The following is an 18,714-nucleotide window of genomic DNA, read 5'->3' on the forward strand; positions in this document are numbered from 1 at the left end:
GAGTTAGTTGTTATAGTTGTCTCTGGTTGGAGCTTGTTCCTCCTGTGATTCTGTTAGCCTCTGTCAGCAGTCCTGGGAGTCCAGCTCTCTCTTGAGTCTCAGTGGTCAGAGTACTCTCTGAAGGCAACCTCTCCTATAGCAGGGAAGGTGCACAGAGGCCTGACATTCAGATCTCCCTCCTGGCTGAAGATGTAGGCCCAAAACAGGGCCTGTCCCAGAAGGTGTATTGCCTTTGCAGTTTATTCACCCACCTGCACAGACTAATCTCTGATGTACCCTGGATACAATATGACTCTCTCACCTGCTCTTGCAGACAGAGCCCTCACAGGTGGCCACCTTTCCTCTGGTGAGGAAGGTGCCCAAACTTCTGGAGCCCGAAACATGGTCTGTCCCAGAAGCTAGGTTGCTTCTGTCTGTCCCAAAGCTGTGTAGCTTCTGTGGTCCACACTCTCACCAGTGCAGACTGGAGCCTAGGCGAACCAGAGCAAAGATGTCTCCCTAAACAGCCCAGGCAGTGAGAGCCCTCCTTGGCAGACACCTCTCCTCTAGCTGGGAAGCTGTTCGTATGTCTAGAGACAGAAATGGGATCTTTCCCAAAAGCTGTGTTGCTTCTGCAGGCTGCCCTCTCCAGGCAACTCACTGGAGCAAAGATGCCAAAGATGGCTCTCTTACCATCTCAGATAGTGAGAACCATCCCCGGCGGACACCTCTCTTCTGGCAGGAAAGGTGCTGGCAGGAAAGGTGCTGGATGTCTGTCCCAGCAGCTGTGTCACTTCTTCAGGCCGCCCTATCCACGGCAGTGCATCAGGGCAAAGATGGCTCTCCTACCAGCTCAGGCCTTGAGACTCCTCCTGGGTGGACACCTCTCCTTGGGCCGGAAAGGTGCCAGATGACTGGAGCCAGAAACGGGATCGTTCCCAGAAGTTGTGTAGCTTCTGCAGGCCTCCCTCTCCCCAGTAATGCACTGGAGCAAAGATGGCAAAGATGGCTCTCTTACCAGCTCAGGCAGTGAGAACCCTCCTGGGCGCATAGCTCAGGTTTTAAGATCAACAATAAATGGGCTTCATGAAACCGAAAATCCTCTGTAAGACAAAGGACAGCATCAATAGGACAAAATGTAGCCTAAAGAATGGAAAATTAACTTTACTGACTGTATATTTGACAGAGTGCTGATATCCAAACAGTATAAATACCTCAAGGAATTAGACATTAACAAACCAAATACACCTTTTAAAAAAGGGGTGCAGAGTTCAACAGAGAATTTTCAACAGAGGAATCCCTAATGGTCAAGAAGCACTTAAAGAAATATTTACCATTCCTAGTCAAATGCAAACAGAAAGGACTCTGAGATTCCATCTCATACCCATCCTCATGGCTAAGATCAAAACTCACGTGACAGCACATGCTGATGAGGATGTGGGGCTAGGGACACCATCCCACCATTGTGGAAAGTGTGCAATCTTGTACCACAAATTTGGTTATTAATCTGGGTATTTCTCAGAAATAATTCTACTTCAAGACCCTGTTATACCACTCCTGGGAATATATTCAAAATATGTTCCCCCATAGCACATGGAGACTTGCTAAACTACATTCATAGTACATTTATCCATTATAACTAGAAACTGGAAGCAGCCCACCTGTCCCTGACCCATAGAATGAATTAGGAAAATCTTGTACATTTATGCCATGAAATACCAATCAACTATTAAATATAAGGAATGTTTTATACTTTTCAGGCCAATGGAGAGAACTGGAAAATATCATTGTGAGAGAGGTAACCCAGACCCAAAAGAACTTGCATAGTATGTACTCAGTGATAAATGAATATTGCCCATAGAATACAGGATATCTATACTATAATCCAAATACCCAAAGAAGCTAAGTAACAGTAGGGCCCAAGTAAGATGACTGAATCTGACTCAAAAGGGGAAATAAAATCCATGTCAATAGTGGTTGATTAGTGGGAACTCTATGGGAGAAGGTATGCGGACAGGAACAGTTTTGGTGATCAGGTGTGGTGGGAAGAGCTGTCTCCAAAGAACTGGGAGAGAGAAAAGCCATCCATGTGGGGGCGTCTCAGGGAGAAGCCAGAGACGTGGGTTGGGGCAGACAGCTGGGAGGGTAAGGGAGTGACCTTGGCTGAGATCCTACTAACTGGACATATCGAGACTGAAGTGGCCACCTCCTGTAGCCAGTCAGGATTTCCAGTGGAGGGAGGGGGACACTAATCCACCCACAAAAGCTTCCATGTACAATTTTCCCTGCCTACAAGATATAAAATTGAAAAGCTGGTGCAGAGATTGAAAGAGTATCCAACCATTGAGTGTACAAACTTGAAACCTACCTCATGGAAGAGAGGCAAACTCTGACACTCTTGATGATACTTGGTTATGTTTAAGGACAGAAGCCTAGCATAAATGTCATGTGATTAGTTTACAGTTCATAGCGTACCCTCAGTCACTTCCTCCCCTCTCATTCACTCCCTATCCTCTTCCACTGCTTGCCTCCCATTCTCCGCAGAAAAGGGGAGACCTCCGATGGATATATGTTAGCTTATCCAAGTGCATCTTTTTTGATTAAGGCTAGACAAGGCTGTCCAAGTAAGGGAAAGTTATCAACAGTTAGGCAACAGTCAGTAACAGCCCCTTGTCCTGTCGTTTCAGTGCTGTATGAAGGCCTAGCTCCAGAAAGGTTAAATATGCGCAAGGGGCCTAGGTCTGTGTCATGAAAGTCCTCTGGTTGGATGTTCAATCTCAGTGACCCCACCTGTGGCTAGGTTGCTTCATTCTGTAGGGTTTCTTGTGGTGTCCTTGACTTCTCTGGCTCCATCAGTCCCTCCTCCTCCTCTTCTACAAAATTCCCTGAACTCTGTTTGATTGGAGGTCTCTGCATCTCTGGTTGTGTGATTCCTCTCCAAGGACAGTTGTGCTAGGTTCCTGCAGGATATCATTAGTAATGTCAGGGCTCTTGAACAGATTGGAAAAGGTGATGACTTCCTGATCTGAACACTCATGGATCAGGCATTCAGTTCAACAATTAACAAAAGGGGCCCCATTAAATAGAAAATCCTCTGGAAGACAAAGGACAGTATTCGTATGTCAAAACAGCAGCCTATAGAATGAAAAAAATATCTTTACCAACTTTTCATTTGTCAGAGTGCTGATATCCAAACAAAATAAATACCTCAAGGAACCAGACAGTCATCTACAAACCAAATACCCCATTGAAAAATTGGGTACAGAGTTCAACAAAGAATTTTCAACAGTGATATCTCTAATGGTCAAGAACCAATTCAAGACATATTCAACTTTCCTCGAATACAGATTGAAAGTTCTTTGAAGGTACATCCTATAAACATCAGCAAAGCTAAGATCAAAAACTCAAGTAAGAGTACATGCTGGTGAGGATGTGGAGTAAGGGAGACAGTCTTCCATTTCTCGTGAGTGTGCCAACTTTTATACCACATTTGTAATTCAATCTGGGTATTTCTCACAAATAATTCTACCTCAAAACCCAGTTATACCACTCCTGATGATATACTCAAAACATGCTTCCCCACAGTACCAGATACTTGGGTACTTGCTCAACTACATTCATAGTACCTTTATTCATAATAGGCAGAATGTGGAAACAACCTACCTCTCCCTCAAACATAGAGTTGTTAAGGAATATCTTGTATACTTATGTCATGGAATACTTGTCATCTATTAAAAATAAAGAATATTATGTAATTTTCTGGCAAATGGGTGGAACTGGAAAATATCATTCTGAGTGAGGTAACTCAGACCTAGAAGAACTTTCATGGTATGTAGTCACTGATCATGGGTTATTACTCATAGAGTACAAGATGGCCATGCTACAATCCAAACACCCAAACAAGCTAAGTAACAATAGCGTCCAATGTAAGGTGATTGAATCTCACTCAGAAGGGGAAATAAAACTTCTATCCGTAGTGATTGATTAGAGGGAATTGTATGGGAGAGGGCACATGGACAAGAACATTCTGGGGTGTCAGGTGTGGTGGGAGGGGCTGTGGGGTTGAGAGGTTTGGGATGTAGAAAAGCAATCCTGTGGGAGCATTACAGGGACAAGTCAGAGACGTGGGATGGAGCAGGCTGCTGGGAGTATATGGGAGTGACCTTGGCTGAGACCCCAGCAGATGGGTATAAAGAGATGAAGTAGCCACCTCCTCTAGCCAGGCAGGATTTCCAATGGAGGGAGGGGGACACAAACCAACCCACAAATCTCTCCATCCAAAAATTTCCCTGCCTACAGGATATGCAGGGATAAAGATTAAACAGAGATAGACGGAATAAACAACCAATGATTAACCAAAGTTGAGACCTACCCCATGGAAGAGAGCTAAACTCTGACACTCTCAATGATACTTGGTTATGCATAAGGACAGAAGCCTTGCATAATTGTCTTGTGAGTGGCTTTATCCAGCACCTGATGGCAATAGATGGATACCCACAGACAAACATTAGGCAGAACTCGGGGAGTCTTGTGGAAAAATCAGAGGAAGGATAGAGGGAACCAGATGGTGAAGAGTTCAGCCCAAGGCTTTTACCAGATCCCACCATACACCAGAGCATAGAGACACATCTTTTCCTGGAACAGAGAGGAGATCATGTAGGCACCCCTCCCTTTCTGGACCATATTTCTCAGGAAAACCTCAGGGCAGACCATCCATTTGCTACCTACAGACAAGATCTTGCCACCTCATTCCCCAAGGACAAATCAGTTTAAAAGTCATACGGTTCCACCAATCATATTGTGCCTAATTGGTGTATAAAAACTGGCCAAATGGGCACAGTGGAATTGGCACCACTTCTTGAGGTGCAGGACAATGCCAGCACACTGGAACAATAAATTTCTCTTGCTTTTGAATTGATCAGTGTCTCCAAGTTCTTTACTTAGAAGTTGCTAGTAGCTATGGGTCGTCAATGTCTTACAATGGGGTCAAGTATACCAGAATAGACCTACAGAGCTAAGCCATGTGGACCCATTGGGGGTTCACAGAGAGTAAACTACCAACCAAAGAGCAAGCATGGGCTAGACCTAGGCCTTCTACACATATGGAACAGATGTGAAGCTTGGTCTTAATGTGGATATCCCAAAAATGAGATTGGGGTTCGTCCCTTTTTGAACTTTGTTCTCTGCCTTTGGAACCTTTTCCCCTTGTTGGACTGATTTGTCTGGCTGTAGAGGGAGAGGATGCATTTAGTCTTGATGCAACCTGATGTGTCAGAGTGGAGTGATACCTGTTGGGGTGGGAATGGTGCCTGTCTTTCTCTGGGGAGAGCCGGGGAAGGAAATGAGGGGAAAAGTCAGAGGGTAGGACTGGGTGGAAAGGAAAGGCAGGAGGGAATCAGGTGGTAAAGTGAATACATAAATGAATTAATGAAAACAAAAAGAAATGATGAACAGGGAGCTAGACCTGTCAGCATTTAACCTTGGCTCACCACAAACTGAATAGAAACAAGTTTTCCTGAAACCTATTAGCAACATAAATTCTCATATGCCACTTATAATTACACTAAATGCTCATGAAATATGGATTTATTTTGATATAAGATAAAGTTCTGAACATTGGTGTGTAGCTTGGTATCTATAGTTATTATGTACTTATTACTGACAGTTAGCCTATGTCAATTATACAAAGAATGTTGTTTCAGTCAGCTATTTCCCTGAGACATAAATAGGCATGGTTATATTTATTTTAGTTCTTATCTCTCTCCATCTGCACAATGTTTCTTTTCTGCTGTTATCAACATACCCTTAAGGTCCATAATATAGTAATAATATAGGTGTTTTTATTGTTTTGAATTTTGTTTACTTGTTTTGCACACTTTTTATTCCTTTCCTGATCAGGGATAAGATGAAGTCAAGAGACATCAAAAGGAAAGTGCTCAGGGACTCTAGCTTCCTGTCAAGGGGAAGTTTCTTGAGTTTTTATATTAGGGATTAGACAAGTAGATAGAATGGTATTGAATTTCTACTCTAAATTCTCAACCTATAGGGTGATGAACTAACTGTTACATATTAGCACACCCTGTTTAATGTGGTTCACAGATCCTGTGAATGGCTAGGTAAACATTCTATGAAATCATGAACATCCTGACCATTCTTGGAATGACTCAGGATATTGGTAATGCGTTGGCAGATCTACATAGTGACTAACTAAAACCTGCAAACAATCAAGCAAACCACCAACACACACATGTACAAAAAACGTTTGAAGTGTAATGAATTAAAGGTAATGTCAAAGTCGTAAGCTATTGTGCAAAATAGACCCTGATTCCTTGTGATTCCATATCCATGAGTGAGTTTACAATTGTCACACATGGGCCAGTAAGAATGATCCCTCACTAAGGAAGTCATGTCTGCTCTTCCAGACAACTGGAGTTCAGTTCTAGACAACCACCTGGTAGCTGAAACCATCTATACAAGGTTCTGATGCCTTTTTCTGTCATGCAAGGATACATGCAAATAGAACAGGAATATACATAAAATGCATACAGAAATAAATTCACATTGATGACCTCCTAGTTTCTGCTCACTCACCCATGGTTCCAGAGGTCAAATTCTGGAGCCCAGAGCACCCTACACCATTGCTCACCAATGGAGCTAAAAGGATATGCCTGAAACTCCACATGCTCTCTTCACGGAGCCAAACAACTGCTACTGATCAACATCACCATTTTAATTAATTGGGCCATTTTTATTCCTCTGTGAAATTAAGTCTTTTTTATTTAAAGCCTTCTTCGGCTGTTTGAATAGCCACATGTGTATTATGTGGATTTGTGCATGTGAAAGGTGGGATCCACAGAGGACAGAAAGGTGGTCCTTTCACCTGAAGCCTGAGTTCCATTGGACAGCCACCTGACTATTAGCTCTGAAACAGAACTTTGGTTCTCTGCAAAAGCAGCATGTGCTCTTCACCTGTGAAGAATCTCTCTCAATCTATGGGTTGTTTGTTTTAAGAATATGAAAGTATTTTAATTGTGGAAAAATCTTAGGTGAGTTCACTGGTCCTAAGGTACAAGGTCAGGGAACTGGATATTCAGACAGGGAGACAGGTTGTGGGGGAAGACAGAAAGAATGAGCCTGAGAGAGGTATGTTGTTTAGTTTTTATCTTTCTCTGTACTGTAGGCCAGCCTAGAAGTTCATATGTTTCCCACCGTAGCTGATAACTCTATCCACCTTCCCGAGATTGTGAATTGTGTCATGCCTGGCTTCAATGTGTATAATTTGACTTCTTTCCAGAGGGTGATTGATGCAGAGTATTTACATTTAGATGCTCTGTTCAATTCCCACAATAACAATATTTCAATAAAGAACTCATGTTCTAAGTGTTCAATAAATACAGAGTAATAAATTATTTTATTGAGAGGTTACTGTACAGAAAGGGGGTGTGATGACAAGGCCAAGTGAGATTTTTTCTCTGTTCTTTTTATTAAACTGAAGACTTAAAATACAATTGTTTTGTACAATAAATGGTTTATGGAGAAGATGGACCTGCATTTTACTGGATACCTTTAGGTAAATGTGGGTACTTCATAGAGTTTTGGAGTTCACTGGAATAAGGCTTTGGGGACATGTGGCATAACAGATGAATATAGAGGTTCCAGTAGGCTTCTCATCAAAGCATGACAAAAAGTTCAAGATTACAAAACCAGACCGAAAGCCATTTTTCTTTGCCCTGTTTTCTTCTTCCCTTTAGGCATTTCTGAGGGATCCAAGGTGCCTTGTGGTCTGAATGTACTAGATGTTAATTGTCTGTGATCCTTTTAATCCTCCTTCATACTAGGTGTGTCTATGTTGCTCATATTAGTTTAAATGTTTTGTGCACATAACAAATCAACCACACAGGTAGGTTGTACATGTAGCCCAGGCAAAGGATGAGGGAAAAAAGTGTTAAAAAAGCTTTCATTTTAATGTAACATGTTAATTTCACCAAGATCTTTGCTTCACTCATGAATTACCAGTGTCTTTCCATTTCTCCACCGATTGAACCTTCCTGACCCTGAACTTGGTAGTGAGTTTGGTAACAGTCAAAGACCACACTGAGAGAACATCCAGGTTTATAAGTATACAAAAAAGCATCAAGTTATTCTGACCGGGGAGAGGCCATGTAACACTGCGAAGCTTTGTTTCTGTCTCCACTAGCCCCCTGTTCCCACAGTTCATCCAACTGTTCCCCCTGTCAAGCTCAGTTGCCAAGATACCAGTCACTGATCATCCTTTAGTTTCCAACTATCTGAGCAGTGTCAGAAGCCACATGTTCTGAGTTACCCAGGTGAGAGATTCGTCCCAAGTCTATTGTTTATTCCAATCCAGAACTTTCCCAATTTACTGCCAGCAACGACAAAGTCTGGACACCTGGTGAAACACACAGCGCTCCCCACAGGTGTGGCAGATATCTGTAGCAAAGGAGCTGTTCTTGGGCTGCCTTATTGCCCTCAGTGTATCCATGAGTTCCTGACAATGTTGGGCAAATCTTTCTACAGAGACTTGAGCAAACTCATCATAGCACTCCAGAGGGGCAGGGTATTGTTCCACATTCATCTTGTTCCAGTTGGCTGTGTGCTGCAAAAGGTCCTTCAGGATGGGAATAGAGAAGTCATTGTTGTAGAAGTTGACATTGGAGATCTGAGAGCATTGTTTGAGTGCAGGTAGGAGGACACTGAGCTGGGAGTCCTTCATCCTACATCCCTGCAAATNCAGAGTCTCAAGAGTGCCTACCACTTTCATGAGGAGATCTCTCAGAGGCATAAGATCAAAATCCACTAAGACCACACCTCTCAATTCCAGATGCTTTAGCTGATAGAGGCTCTGACAGCAGGAGAAGGAATCCAAATCTCTCTGTGAAATCTGAGAGTAAGTAATGGAGAGTGTCTTCAAGGGCGTCCTCAGGCACCTAGGGATAAAGGAGACAGATGGTTAGTTCTGGCAAATGGTCTTGTAGAAGTTTGTCAGGGATATACGGAGTGGTAGAAGGAATCAGGTTCCCCAAGGTCAGTTTGACTAAATGATCAAGGACATCATCTATGATGCTTCCTGTTCGAAACTGCTCAGTCATGTCAACCTCACAGTTTATCTCTTGGCCTCACTCTAAACCTGAAAACCATCTCATCCCCTCATCGCAGAAAGCACACAGAAGAAATCCCATCTCAAGAAAATTCTGAGAGGATCTCAATATTTGCTGTGGGCTGCATTCTATCATTCCCTCTGCAGTCATGCTTGTTCTCATTTAAAGCCCAAGCTCTACCTCCTGTCACCTGTATTCATCACTACTTGGGTTCAAAAGACTTAATCCATGGGAACTGGGTGATGATAGAAGGCTCTTCTAACAGATCTGAGCATATAGCTCCTGTTCACCCTGTGCTTGTGAGTCCCCCATCTCCTCACTACATACTTCCATTCCTCTTCCCTTTCCATTTGATTTGGAGGCCATGATTCTAGGAAGAATTACAACTGATCCTTACTATATCTGACCTACTCTTTATCACAAATTACTTTTCTGCTACATTATTGCTCATTTGAGACACTGATTTAACTTGTAAATTTTCCCTCGTATATGTCAGTATACATGGAACCAGGACATTAACTTTGAGATTTGGAGTCTCTAAATATTTGTTCCTAATGACTGGCTGGTTCCATGTCCTCATAATCCTTAAGAAAGGGGACAGATATGCTCTGATAGCTGAACAGCTCTCCATTCTTTCTTACCCTAGGACCTGATTCATCCAGAATCTGAGAAAATGGACGCAGAACATGAAGAGATCCTGGAGACAGTTGAATCGGGAGAACTGAGAAGTAAACTTGTTGATGCACTTGACTTCAGTAACTTTTGTTCTATTGGGCAAATGGAAGATGATCTTGTGGAGGGGTGCCAGGAAGACTTTGCGAAGATTTCTCATCTGCCCAAAATAGGGAGCAAAATGTGACAACTCTAACAGAGTCCATTCAGTATTTAGTTCTAACTCTATGATGTGTTCTGGATCAAAAACATGGAAGATCTGCTTGAGAACTTTTACTGGCGGATCCCAGATCTTCATCTTTGTACAGCAGAAATATATGGAGCCCTTTCTCTCCTGGGCCCACTTCAAGAACCATGCTTGTGCTTCATCAAGGCTGGACCTGATGCACAGGTCAACTGTGACCTTCAGACGCTGCCTCAGTGCATATCTGGGACGGACCTTCATGGCTTGCTTTCCATCCAAGATCTGTGCTGAACAGTCACTGTCCTCTGAATCAGTCNATATATTCCAGAAGTTATGGTGCACATTTCTCAGGTCGAGAAACTGTAGTTTTTTCCTCCTGCAGGTGAAACATATGAATGTAGGCAGATCCTGAATTAGCGTTTACTACACATATCTAAACTCGGCTCTCTTCCCTGCTAAAGTATATGTTATTTCAGGACCTGATATCCAAGATGGACTCAGGCATGCTACAGAAGCTTCCCTGGGCTTCTGTACACTGGAATACTTTTCTTTCACTAAGGTACACTTTATTTCTCCTGACTTATATTATTAGTTCGTGAGAGATGTCAGGGATATGCTCATTCTACTGTGAGGTCACATTTACTCTAGTCCATAGCCGAATCTAATCCAGAATGGCTAAGATCAATAATTCAGGTAACAGCAGATGCTGTCTAGGATGTGGAGAAAGAGGAACACTCCTTCATTGTTGGTGGGATTGCAAGCTGGTACAACCACTTTGGAAGTCAGTCTAGCGGTTCCTCAGAAAATTGGACATAGTACTACCAGAGGATCCAGCAATACCTCTTCTGGGCATATATCCAGAAGATGTTCCAACTGGTAATAAAGACACATGCTCCAGTATGTTCATAGCAGCCTTATTTATAATATCCCGAAGCTGGAAAGAACCCAGATGTCCCTCAATAGAAGAATGGATACAGAAAATGTGGTACATTTACACAATGGAGTACTACTCAGCTATTAAANACAATGAATTTATGAAATTCTTGGGCAAATGGATGTATCTGGAGGATATAATCCTTAGTAGGTAACCCAATCACAAAAGAAGTCACTTGATATGCACTCACTGATAAGCAGATATTAGCCCAGAAACTTAGAATAACCAAGATACAATGTACTAAACAGAAGAAAACCAACAAGCAGGAAGACCAATGGGTGGATACTTCATTCCTCCATACACTAGGGAACAAAATACCCATAAAAGGAATACAGAGACAAAGTTTGGAGCTAAGACGAAAGGATGGACTATCCAGAGACTACTCCACCCGGGGATCCATTCCATCATCAGCCACCAAAGCCAGACAATATTGCACATGCCAGAATGATTCTGCTGAAGGGACCCTGATACAGCAGCCTTTTGTGAGGCTATGCCAGTCCCTGACAAGCACAGAAGTGGATGCCCACATTCAGCTATTGGATGGAACACCCAGCCCCCAATGGAGGAGCTAGAGAAAGTACCCAAGGAGATGAAGGGGTCTGCAACACTAAAGGTGGAACAACAATATGAACTAACCAGAACCCCCAGAGTTCGTGTCTCTAGCTGCATATGTAGCAGAAGATGTCCTAGTCAGCCATCATTGGGAGGAGAGGCCCCTTGGACTTGGAGACATTATATGCCTCACAGAGGGGAATGCCAGGGCCAAGAAGTAGGACTGGGTGGGTAGGGAGCAGGGTGGTGGGAGGGTATAGGGGACATTCGGGATAGTATTTGAAATGTAAATGAAAAAAATATCTAATAAAATAATTTAAAGAAAAAAATCTAACCCACATACAAATGTCCTCAGTACAGGTAAACAGTAGCTGTCAAGAACCCTGTATTCCTGCCTGATGATGCCATCAGAAGCCCCTGATCCACTTATGACAAAGCTAATCTCCCTCACAATGTCTAATGTGTACTCCTTCTGCTCCCTCCTACAGTACTAGGAAATTGCTTACCTGGGGTGAAACCCTCTTGTTTGACGAATGTCTACTCCATCTAGCACAGCCTGCAACGTTTCCAGGTCAGGAGTCTTCATCAGTGCCCCCACAGGGAGACAGCTGAAAGGCCAGGCTATCACCAATGCCTTTATGAGCTTGGTGTGTCTGCCATCGAAGGCCTCCTTGAACACTGCTGGGAAGAGTACATGGGCCAGCTCCTCCAGATCGGANATTCCTAGAGCCTCCTCTCTCACCAGAGTCTGAATTGCCAGCTTCTGGAGTGTGGGTGGGGTATGAACACTCATCTTCTAAACGTCTCCAATCAGAAGGATCCTGGGGAAGGAGTCAGAAATGAATATACATTTCAACAAAGTTTATAAAACTTCCTCACCATCACATCAACCACTAAGCTTGTGACTTACTGCTCATGCAATGGTAGAAACATCAATTTACCTCTTCATCCTAAAGTGGTGATGGAAAGACAGTCCCTCACACTGGCATAATGGCAGCCTCTCTATCACCCAAATGGGTATCTAATTTTTGGATCAAAAATTTTGTTTGTGGCCCACTCTTAAAAAAATGATAGCATGAAATAAATATTGAATTGACAAGACTCATAGGAATTAATAAGGATGGCCCGAGCCAAAATGTGCAGCACAAGGGAGATAGAACCTTAAGAGACCAGCCTCAATGGATAGGCATGGTCCCCAGTTGAGGGAAGGGCCCAGTCACACATCTTAAAATTTTTAACCTAGAAATGTTCACATCTAATGAAAAACATAGACAAAAAATGAATCAGAGATTGAAGGAAAGACCATCNAGAGACTGCCTACCCTGGGATCCATCCCATCAGCAGACACCAATGTCCAACACTATAGCTGATGCCAAGATGTGCTTACCGACAGGAGCCTGGTATGGCTGTTCTCTGAGAGGCTGTGCCAGCATGTAAGACAACTACAGATACTTATAGGGAACCATTGGATTGAGCCAGGGGAACCCAATGGAAGGCTTAGGGAAGAACAGAAGAGGTGAAGGACATTGAAACCCCATATGAAGAACAACAATATCCACTAACTTGACCCCTTAGAGCTCTGATGGATGAAGCCACCACCCAAAGTATGTGCATCCATGGCTCTGGATAAATATGTAGCTCATGATTGAATTATCTGATAAACATGGGAGTAGAGATGCTTGATCCTGTGGAGGCTTGTTGCCCCTGGGAATTTGGATGCTAGATGGGTTATGGGGACACTCTGTGTGTGTAAGTGAGTGTTATCTTAGAGTCAAATTGGATAGAGGATTGTAGGTGGCTTGCAAAGGGAAGACTGGGAAAGAGAACAACAATTCAAATGTAATTAAATTATCAACAAAAACTAGAAAAAAGAAAAAAACAACAAAACAACCAACAAAACAAAAATGTAACCAACAACAATCACGGAAACAATAAACACACACACACACACACACACACACAAACAAGCCTTGTGTCTTGGATCAATATTGACCCACTAAGTATGGTGCTGACAATGGGTTCCTGTAATTTTCAGGGTTTCCTGGGTCCTCAATGCAGACCATATCAAAAAATCAAGGCTAAGGGAAAGTTATGTAAGGTAAATCCTAAGGTAAGACATTGAGTAGTTACTCCAAGTGTAACTGCAGCTATTGTGAGTTAAAGGTGTTCAAAGATACATGGTCTCCAGGTCTCCAGTGTGAGACAGTGACTCACAAAAACAAACACAAGCATTTGAGTGAATGGAAATGTGAGGGAACGTGCCAGGAATCTTAGCACTGAGGAGGCTTATGAGTAAGGAGGTTCTTGCTTTTCAGCCTACCCAGAGCCACATGGCCATGCCTAGGAGAGCTTAAACAAAAATAGAAAGAACTCTCTTTAAAAAATCATCCATAAAAATGAAATCAAGTGCTTAACATATACATTTGTGATGAAGCTTAAACTTCAGTTGGAATTAAGTCCCACATGTTCAATGTGTTCCTCTAAGGAGATTGAAATTTACATTTTTGTTTTGTCATATGTTGGAGTCTAAAGGTCTCTACATCAAACAGCCTGACCCAGGGGAATATCATTACCTACTAGTTCTGAACACTGTAGATCCGTCTCTGAGTGCTGTCCAAACAAGGCAGTTATCCAGGCTGCTGTTCTCTGAGTGTGTGCTCTGGCTCCNCTGAAGCCTTTATGTACCTCTCTGCTCACCCCTCCCTTTTGTAGCCACACCCTCCAATCCCAAACTGGAATTGGATAGTTAAACTCCACCCTTTTAATTCTATTTGTAACCTGCATCCTTTTCAGAAATTGAATCAGAGCTCTCAACCTCACTTGACAGCTCATGGTGGGGAGGTTATGGAACAAGGGGAACACTTCTCTAGTGTTGGAGAGAGTGCAAACTTGCACAACCACTTGTAAAATCAATCTGGCAATTTCTCAATAAATTGGAGATTCAATCCACCTTCTAGACCCAGCTTTACCACTCCCAGACACAAAGCCAAAGAACACCCACAATATCACAAAGACACTTGCTTGACTATGTTCATAGCAGCCATCCTTCAACTGAAGATACCAGGCTTTCTAAAAACACAACAGAACTGATGCACATATGAATTCATCGAGATTGAAACAGCGGGTACAGGGCATGCACAATTTTGTACCACATGACAGTATTGAGAGAAGCTCCCATTCCTAACCCAGAAGCTAGCTCCAATCCTCAATGTCTTGCAAATGAAACACTAACCTTGTAAAATGGAAATTTCTTTTCCTTTTTCCTTTTTTTTTGGTTTTTCAAGACAGGGTTTCTCTGTGTAGGCCTGCCTGTCCTGGAACTCGCTCTATAGACCCCTTGTCTCAAAAAAATTATATGAAGCACACTAATCAAGCATGCTATCACGGAAATATATCGGTGAAATATGTTGATGAGGCTAAATTTCATTTGGAATGAAACCCAAGTTCTTCAACCTATTTTTTTTAAAGGAGTCTAAACTTCTCTATATCAAACTGCATTACCCAAGGAAAAACCATTACATACCAGTTGAGCACTGCAGAGAGGTCTCCAAGTCCCAGCTGTACCAGGCAGTTATCCAGGCTGCAGGTCACTGAGTGTGTTCTCTGGATCCATTGAGGCCTTTATATACCTCCTTGCTCACCCCTCCCTATTGTAGCCACACCCTCCAATTCAAAACTGGAATTGGATTTCCTGGTTTCATCTCCACCCTTTAAATTCCAGATCAAAGATCTAATCATTTCATTGGTTAAATCAGAAGGACACATTGTGTTCACATACTCTCCACTCTTCCCCTTCCAAAGTATGGAGTAGAGACTGAATAAATGACCATCTAGAAACTGATTCACCTGGGGATCCATCCCATTTACAATCACCAATCCAAGTCACTGATGTGCACTTACTTTTTTAGCATGCATGAAAAATGTCACACCTCAGAGGGAGTGGAGGCCTTTGTAAACATACCCAATGGTGGGAAAAGGCTTTCTTCAGGTCAATGTTTTGTGCTCAATGGGAGAGGATTGATCCCTGATGCTGTTATATTGCTATAAGTTTATTTCTAGATAGTTTCTGTAATTGACCTGTGTCCCTCAGAGCAGCTAGTCCAGGCTGTCCCTGGGGAATTTCATGCACAGAATCTGCTGTTTGGGTGGCATTGTTTCACCAAGGTTCTAGGAGCCCTGTCCTGGTGATGTTGCCCTTCTGTTCCATGCTCATTGGAGTAGAAGAATGGAAAGCCTGGAAGGTTTTGTTGTTCTTTATTGTTTGTTTGTGGGTTTTTTGAGGGGGGTATTTTTTACTTCTCTCTTTGTTTGAGGGTTTCCTTTGTCTTGGCTGAGGCTGAGATCCTGCTACTAAGCCTTGTTCTCTGTCTGGCCATGCAACTTCTAGCCCCTTTGCTGCTCTGGTGACTAGAACTTTTATTCTGGTAGCTTGCTTCCCTCTATCACCTAGGCAGGTATAGCAGCTGCTTCACAATTTTGCCTATAGTATTTAGCCATTCACTTCTTTCCAGCAAACACAATTCCTTACTTTTTTCACCTCTTAGCCACACCAGTAGAACCTGGGAAGGAACATTGTGAGCCTCAGGGCAACACCTGGTTGCTGCCCAACGTTATTAGCAACCATTTTCTTCCTTGACTGTCCATTGAATTTAAAAGGCATAAGCCAGATACTAAAGATGGGAAATCCAAAAAAAAAAAACCTGATGAGCTTGGCTTCTCCCATTCATTTTTTCCAGAAATTTTGCTGTCACAGGACAATGGCCACATCTAGGCTTGGTCTTCAACATTTGCATATCTGGAAACTCTCTACCAGATGTGGCTAGAGAGTAACCTCAGGGGTCNTTTCAGAATCACTTCTTCCAGGGGGACAACAGCATCAATTATACTGATTCCTATGAAAGTACAGAATATAGATCAGTTTCCTTCCTGTCCAGTGTACACCTTGGAAAGGTTTGCCAGCTACACATTAGGGAACAACTTCTCTTGAGGCACTCTCCTCAAGACTGTGCCTCATTCAAGGGGCTACTGGCCTTCTCCATGTTGCTGCCTCTCCCATGATGAAGAGTGCTATAGCTCTCAAATTTCAAGCTTTTAAGATTGTACTATCTCACTTATGAATCTGTATATTGAGGTCCTTTCCTATATTGAACCCCCATGCTATTTCTTATGGCTGCCTAGGTGAAATAATTCCATCTGCTAGCCCCTAGCCTCCCTAATTTCCTGGTCATGAGCCGTATCTAGCTCAAAATCTCCTTTCTCTTGGTCCCATTTTGTTGGTGTCTCCCACCCCCACTAATCACTCCCCCTCCAGCAGGAATACCAGAGTGCTACCCAGTTCGCCCGGACCACCCACCTTCGCCTGGACTGCCCACTGTCGCCTGGACCGCCCACCACCGCCTGGACTGCCCATCATCGCGAGAACGCTGTGGCAACCTCAGAGGACTCAGGGGCATGCTGGGAACCCTTCCTTGTACTTAAGCCAGTCCGAACAATAAAGATTTGGTCCTTGATCAGAAGTTTTGCCAAGGCTCCATGTTTCTTTTCGCAGCCCTGTTCTTTTTCAGGAGTTCCCGCTCTCCAGTTTGGATACACGGTGTTTCTGCAGGCAGAACCACACACCATTTTATCCCGAAAATCTTTCTTTCCATTTTGGATTTCTCCTTACCTTTCCAAGGATACCTTATTAGCACTTTGGAGAAATCCTTTTTCTCCTGACCCAAGGAGTTTTATTACAAATACTTTTATTTATGACGCCCATGACAAGAGGCTGAGCTGCCAATCAAACACCCAGCTCCCATTGTTGGTATTTGATTGGGAGGCACAGAATTACATTATGTAGTTTGGGGGCTATCCTTCATCAGTCCACTGAAACTTGCACTGACAACCTGTATCAGATCTTGTGCTATTCTTTACACGATGCCTGTCTTAGTTCATTTGTGAATTGATGTGTCACCAGGGGAGTATGCATATAGAGGTGGGAGGACTGTAAAATGAAGTGGTTTCTCTCAGTACTGTTGTGGCTCCCACTACTGAACTCAGGCTTGACACCAAGTGCCATTTCCTTCTGTGCCATCTCACTGGCTCTTAAGCTCTCTTGAGGTTTTATTTAAGAGTTTTATTTTGAGATTTGGGTATTTTTTGTTTGGCTTTTGTCTGTCTGTTTGTTTGATTGACTGATTTTTAACAGGGTTGGTCAATTTAACCCTCTCTGGTTTTTCCTGAACTCACTTTGTGTACCAGATTGACCTTGACCTCAGAGGTTCACCTGTGGCTACATGCCTAATCCTAGGTTTTACGTATGTACCTGCATCATCTGGGTAACTTCACCATGTTTTTGTGTTTGTTTGTTTGGTTTGTTTTGAGACAGGGTTTCTTTGTTTAAGAGCCCTAAAGATCCCATAAGCCATTCTGAGGAGCAGTCCAGCCTCTGACTGTAGTGCTGGGGTTAATGTCCTGTGCCACCCTGCCCAGCTCTGGTTCAATTTTATGAAAGATCCTCACTCCATAGGTTTCAAATGGTGGGAATTAGTTATTTAGATAAGGGTAGCTCTGAACTCCCTGAACAGCCATAATTTGACTCCTGAGGGGAGGGAATAAATGTGTATGCTGCCATTCCCAGGAGAGATGAGTTGTTTTAAGAAGATTTGTTTTATGTGTACCCAGTGTTTTGCCTGCAACTATGAATGGGCAGCCATCACATGCCTGCTGCCCTAGAAGGTGGTTTCCCATTTGCTTTAACTGGAGTCACAGATCATTTCAAGCCATAATGTAGATGATGGGAACAGAAGGTTTACAGGTGTTCCCTCTGTCTAAGCCAAGTCTTCAGCCCAAGACCCACTTCAAATCTCACAGCGCAGAGGAATGTTGTTGGACTGATCCTACCTGACATACTCTAAGTTTCCTGAGCAGCCAAGGGCACCATCTCCCTCACACCTTCCTTTTTGTGTTTGCCTTTGTCCATTTAGCAAGCAGGTCTCTTAGGGATCAGATTATACTTCAGCTTACAATTTGGCTGAACATGACATTGAAATGAGCCTCCTACCTCCAACTTCCAGTTTTGAGCTCACCAGCGTGCCCCGTCTTGGCTCCTGCACAGAGAGTTTTAGAGAGGAATCCCTGTATGCTGGGAAGCTCCCTTTGATCTGAGTACACACCCAGCACCCTGGCTACTATAGTAATGGAATCAAGCCTTGTTCCTGCCCCACCTTTTGAGTGGCTGCTGCTGCAGTTTACTGACAGAGCATCCACTTTAGCCCTTGAGCTCCAGTGCCTAT

The 18,714-nt window shown here is 43.2% G+C and overlaps 1 protein-coding gene across 3 annotated transcripts; it reads right to left on the reverse strand.

Annotated features, from left to right (window-relative positions):
* Positions 1-8,359: 8,359 nt before the first annotated feature.
* Positions 8,360-12,233, reverse strand: LOC110315167 (PRAME family member 8-like). Of its 3 annotated transcripts, none has more exons than XM_021189295.1 (3): positions 11,947-12,233; positions 9,740-10,327; positions 8,360-8,927 (listed from the first exon to the last, which is right to left on the reverse strand). In XM_021189295.1, exons 1-3 carry the CDS (start codon positions 12,231-12,233, stop codon positions 8,360-8,362), a joined length of 1,443 nt encoding a protein of 480 aa, XP_021044954.1. The 3 variants fall into 3 exon arrangements, with proteins under 3 accessions (XP_021044954.1, XP_021044952.1, XP_021044955.1); XM_021189293.1 differs by having other exon boundaries at positions 9,740-10,330; XM_021189296.1 differs by lacking the exon at positions 9,740-10,327.
* Positions 12,234-18,714: the final 6,481 nt, after the last annotated feature.

This window comes from Mus pahari, unplaced genomic scaffold (assembly GCF_900095145.1).
Source record: "Mus pahari unplaced genomic scaffold, PAHARI_EIJ_v1.1 scaffold_12238_1, whole genome shotgun sequence".
NCBI lineage: Eukaryota > Metazoa > Chordata > Mammalia > Rodentia > Muridae > Mus > Mus pahari.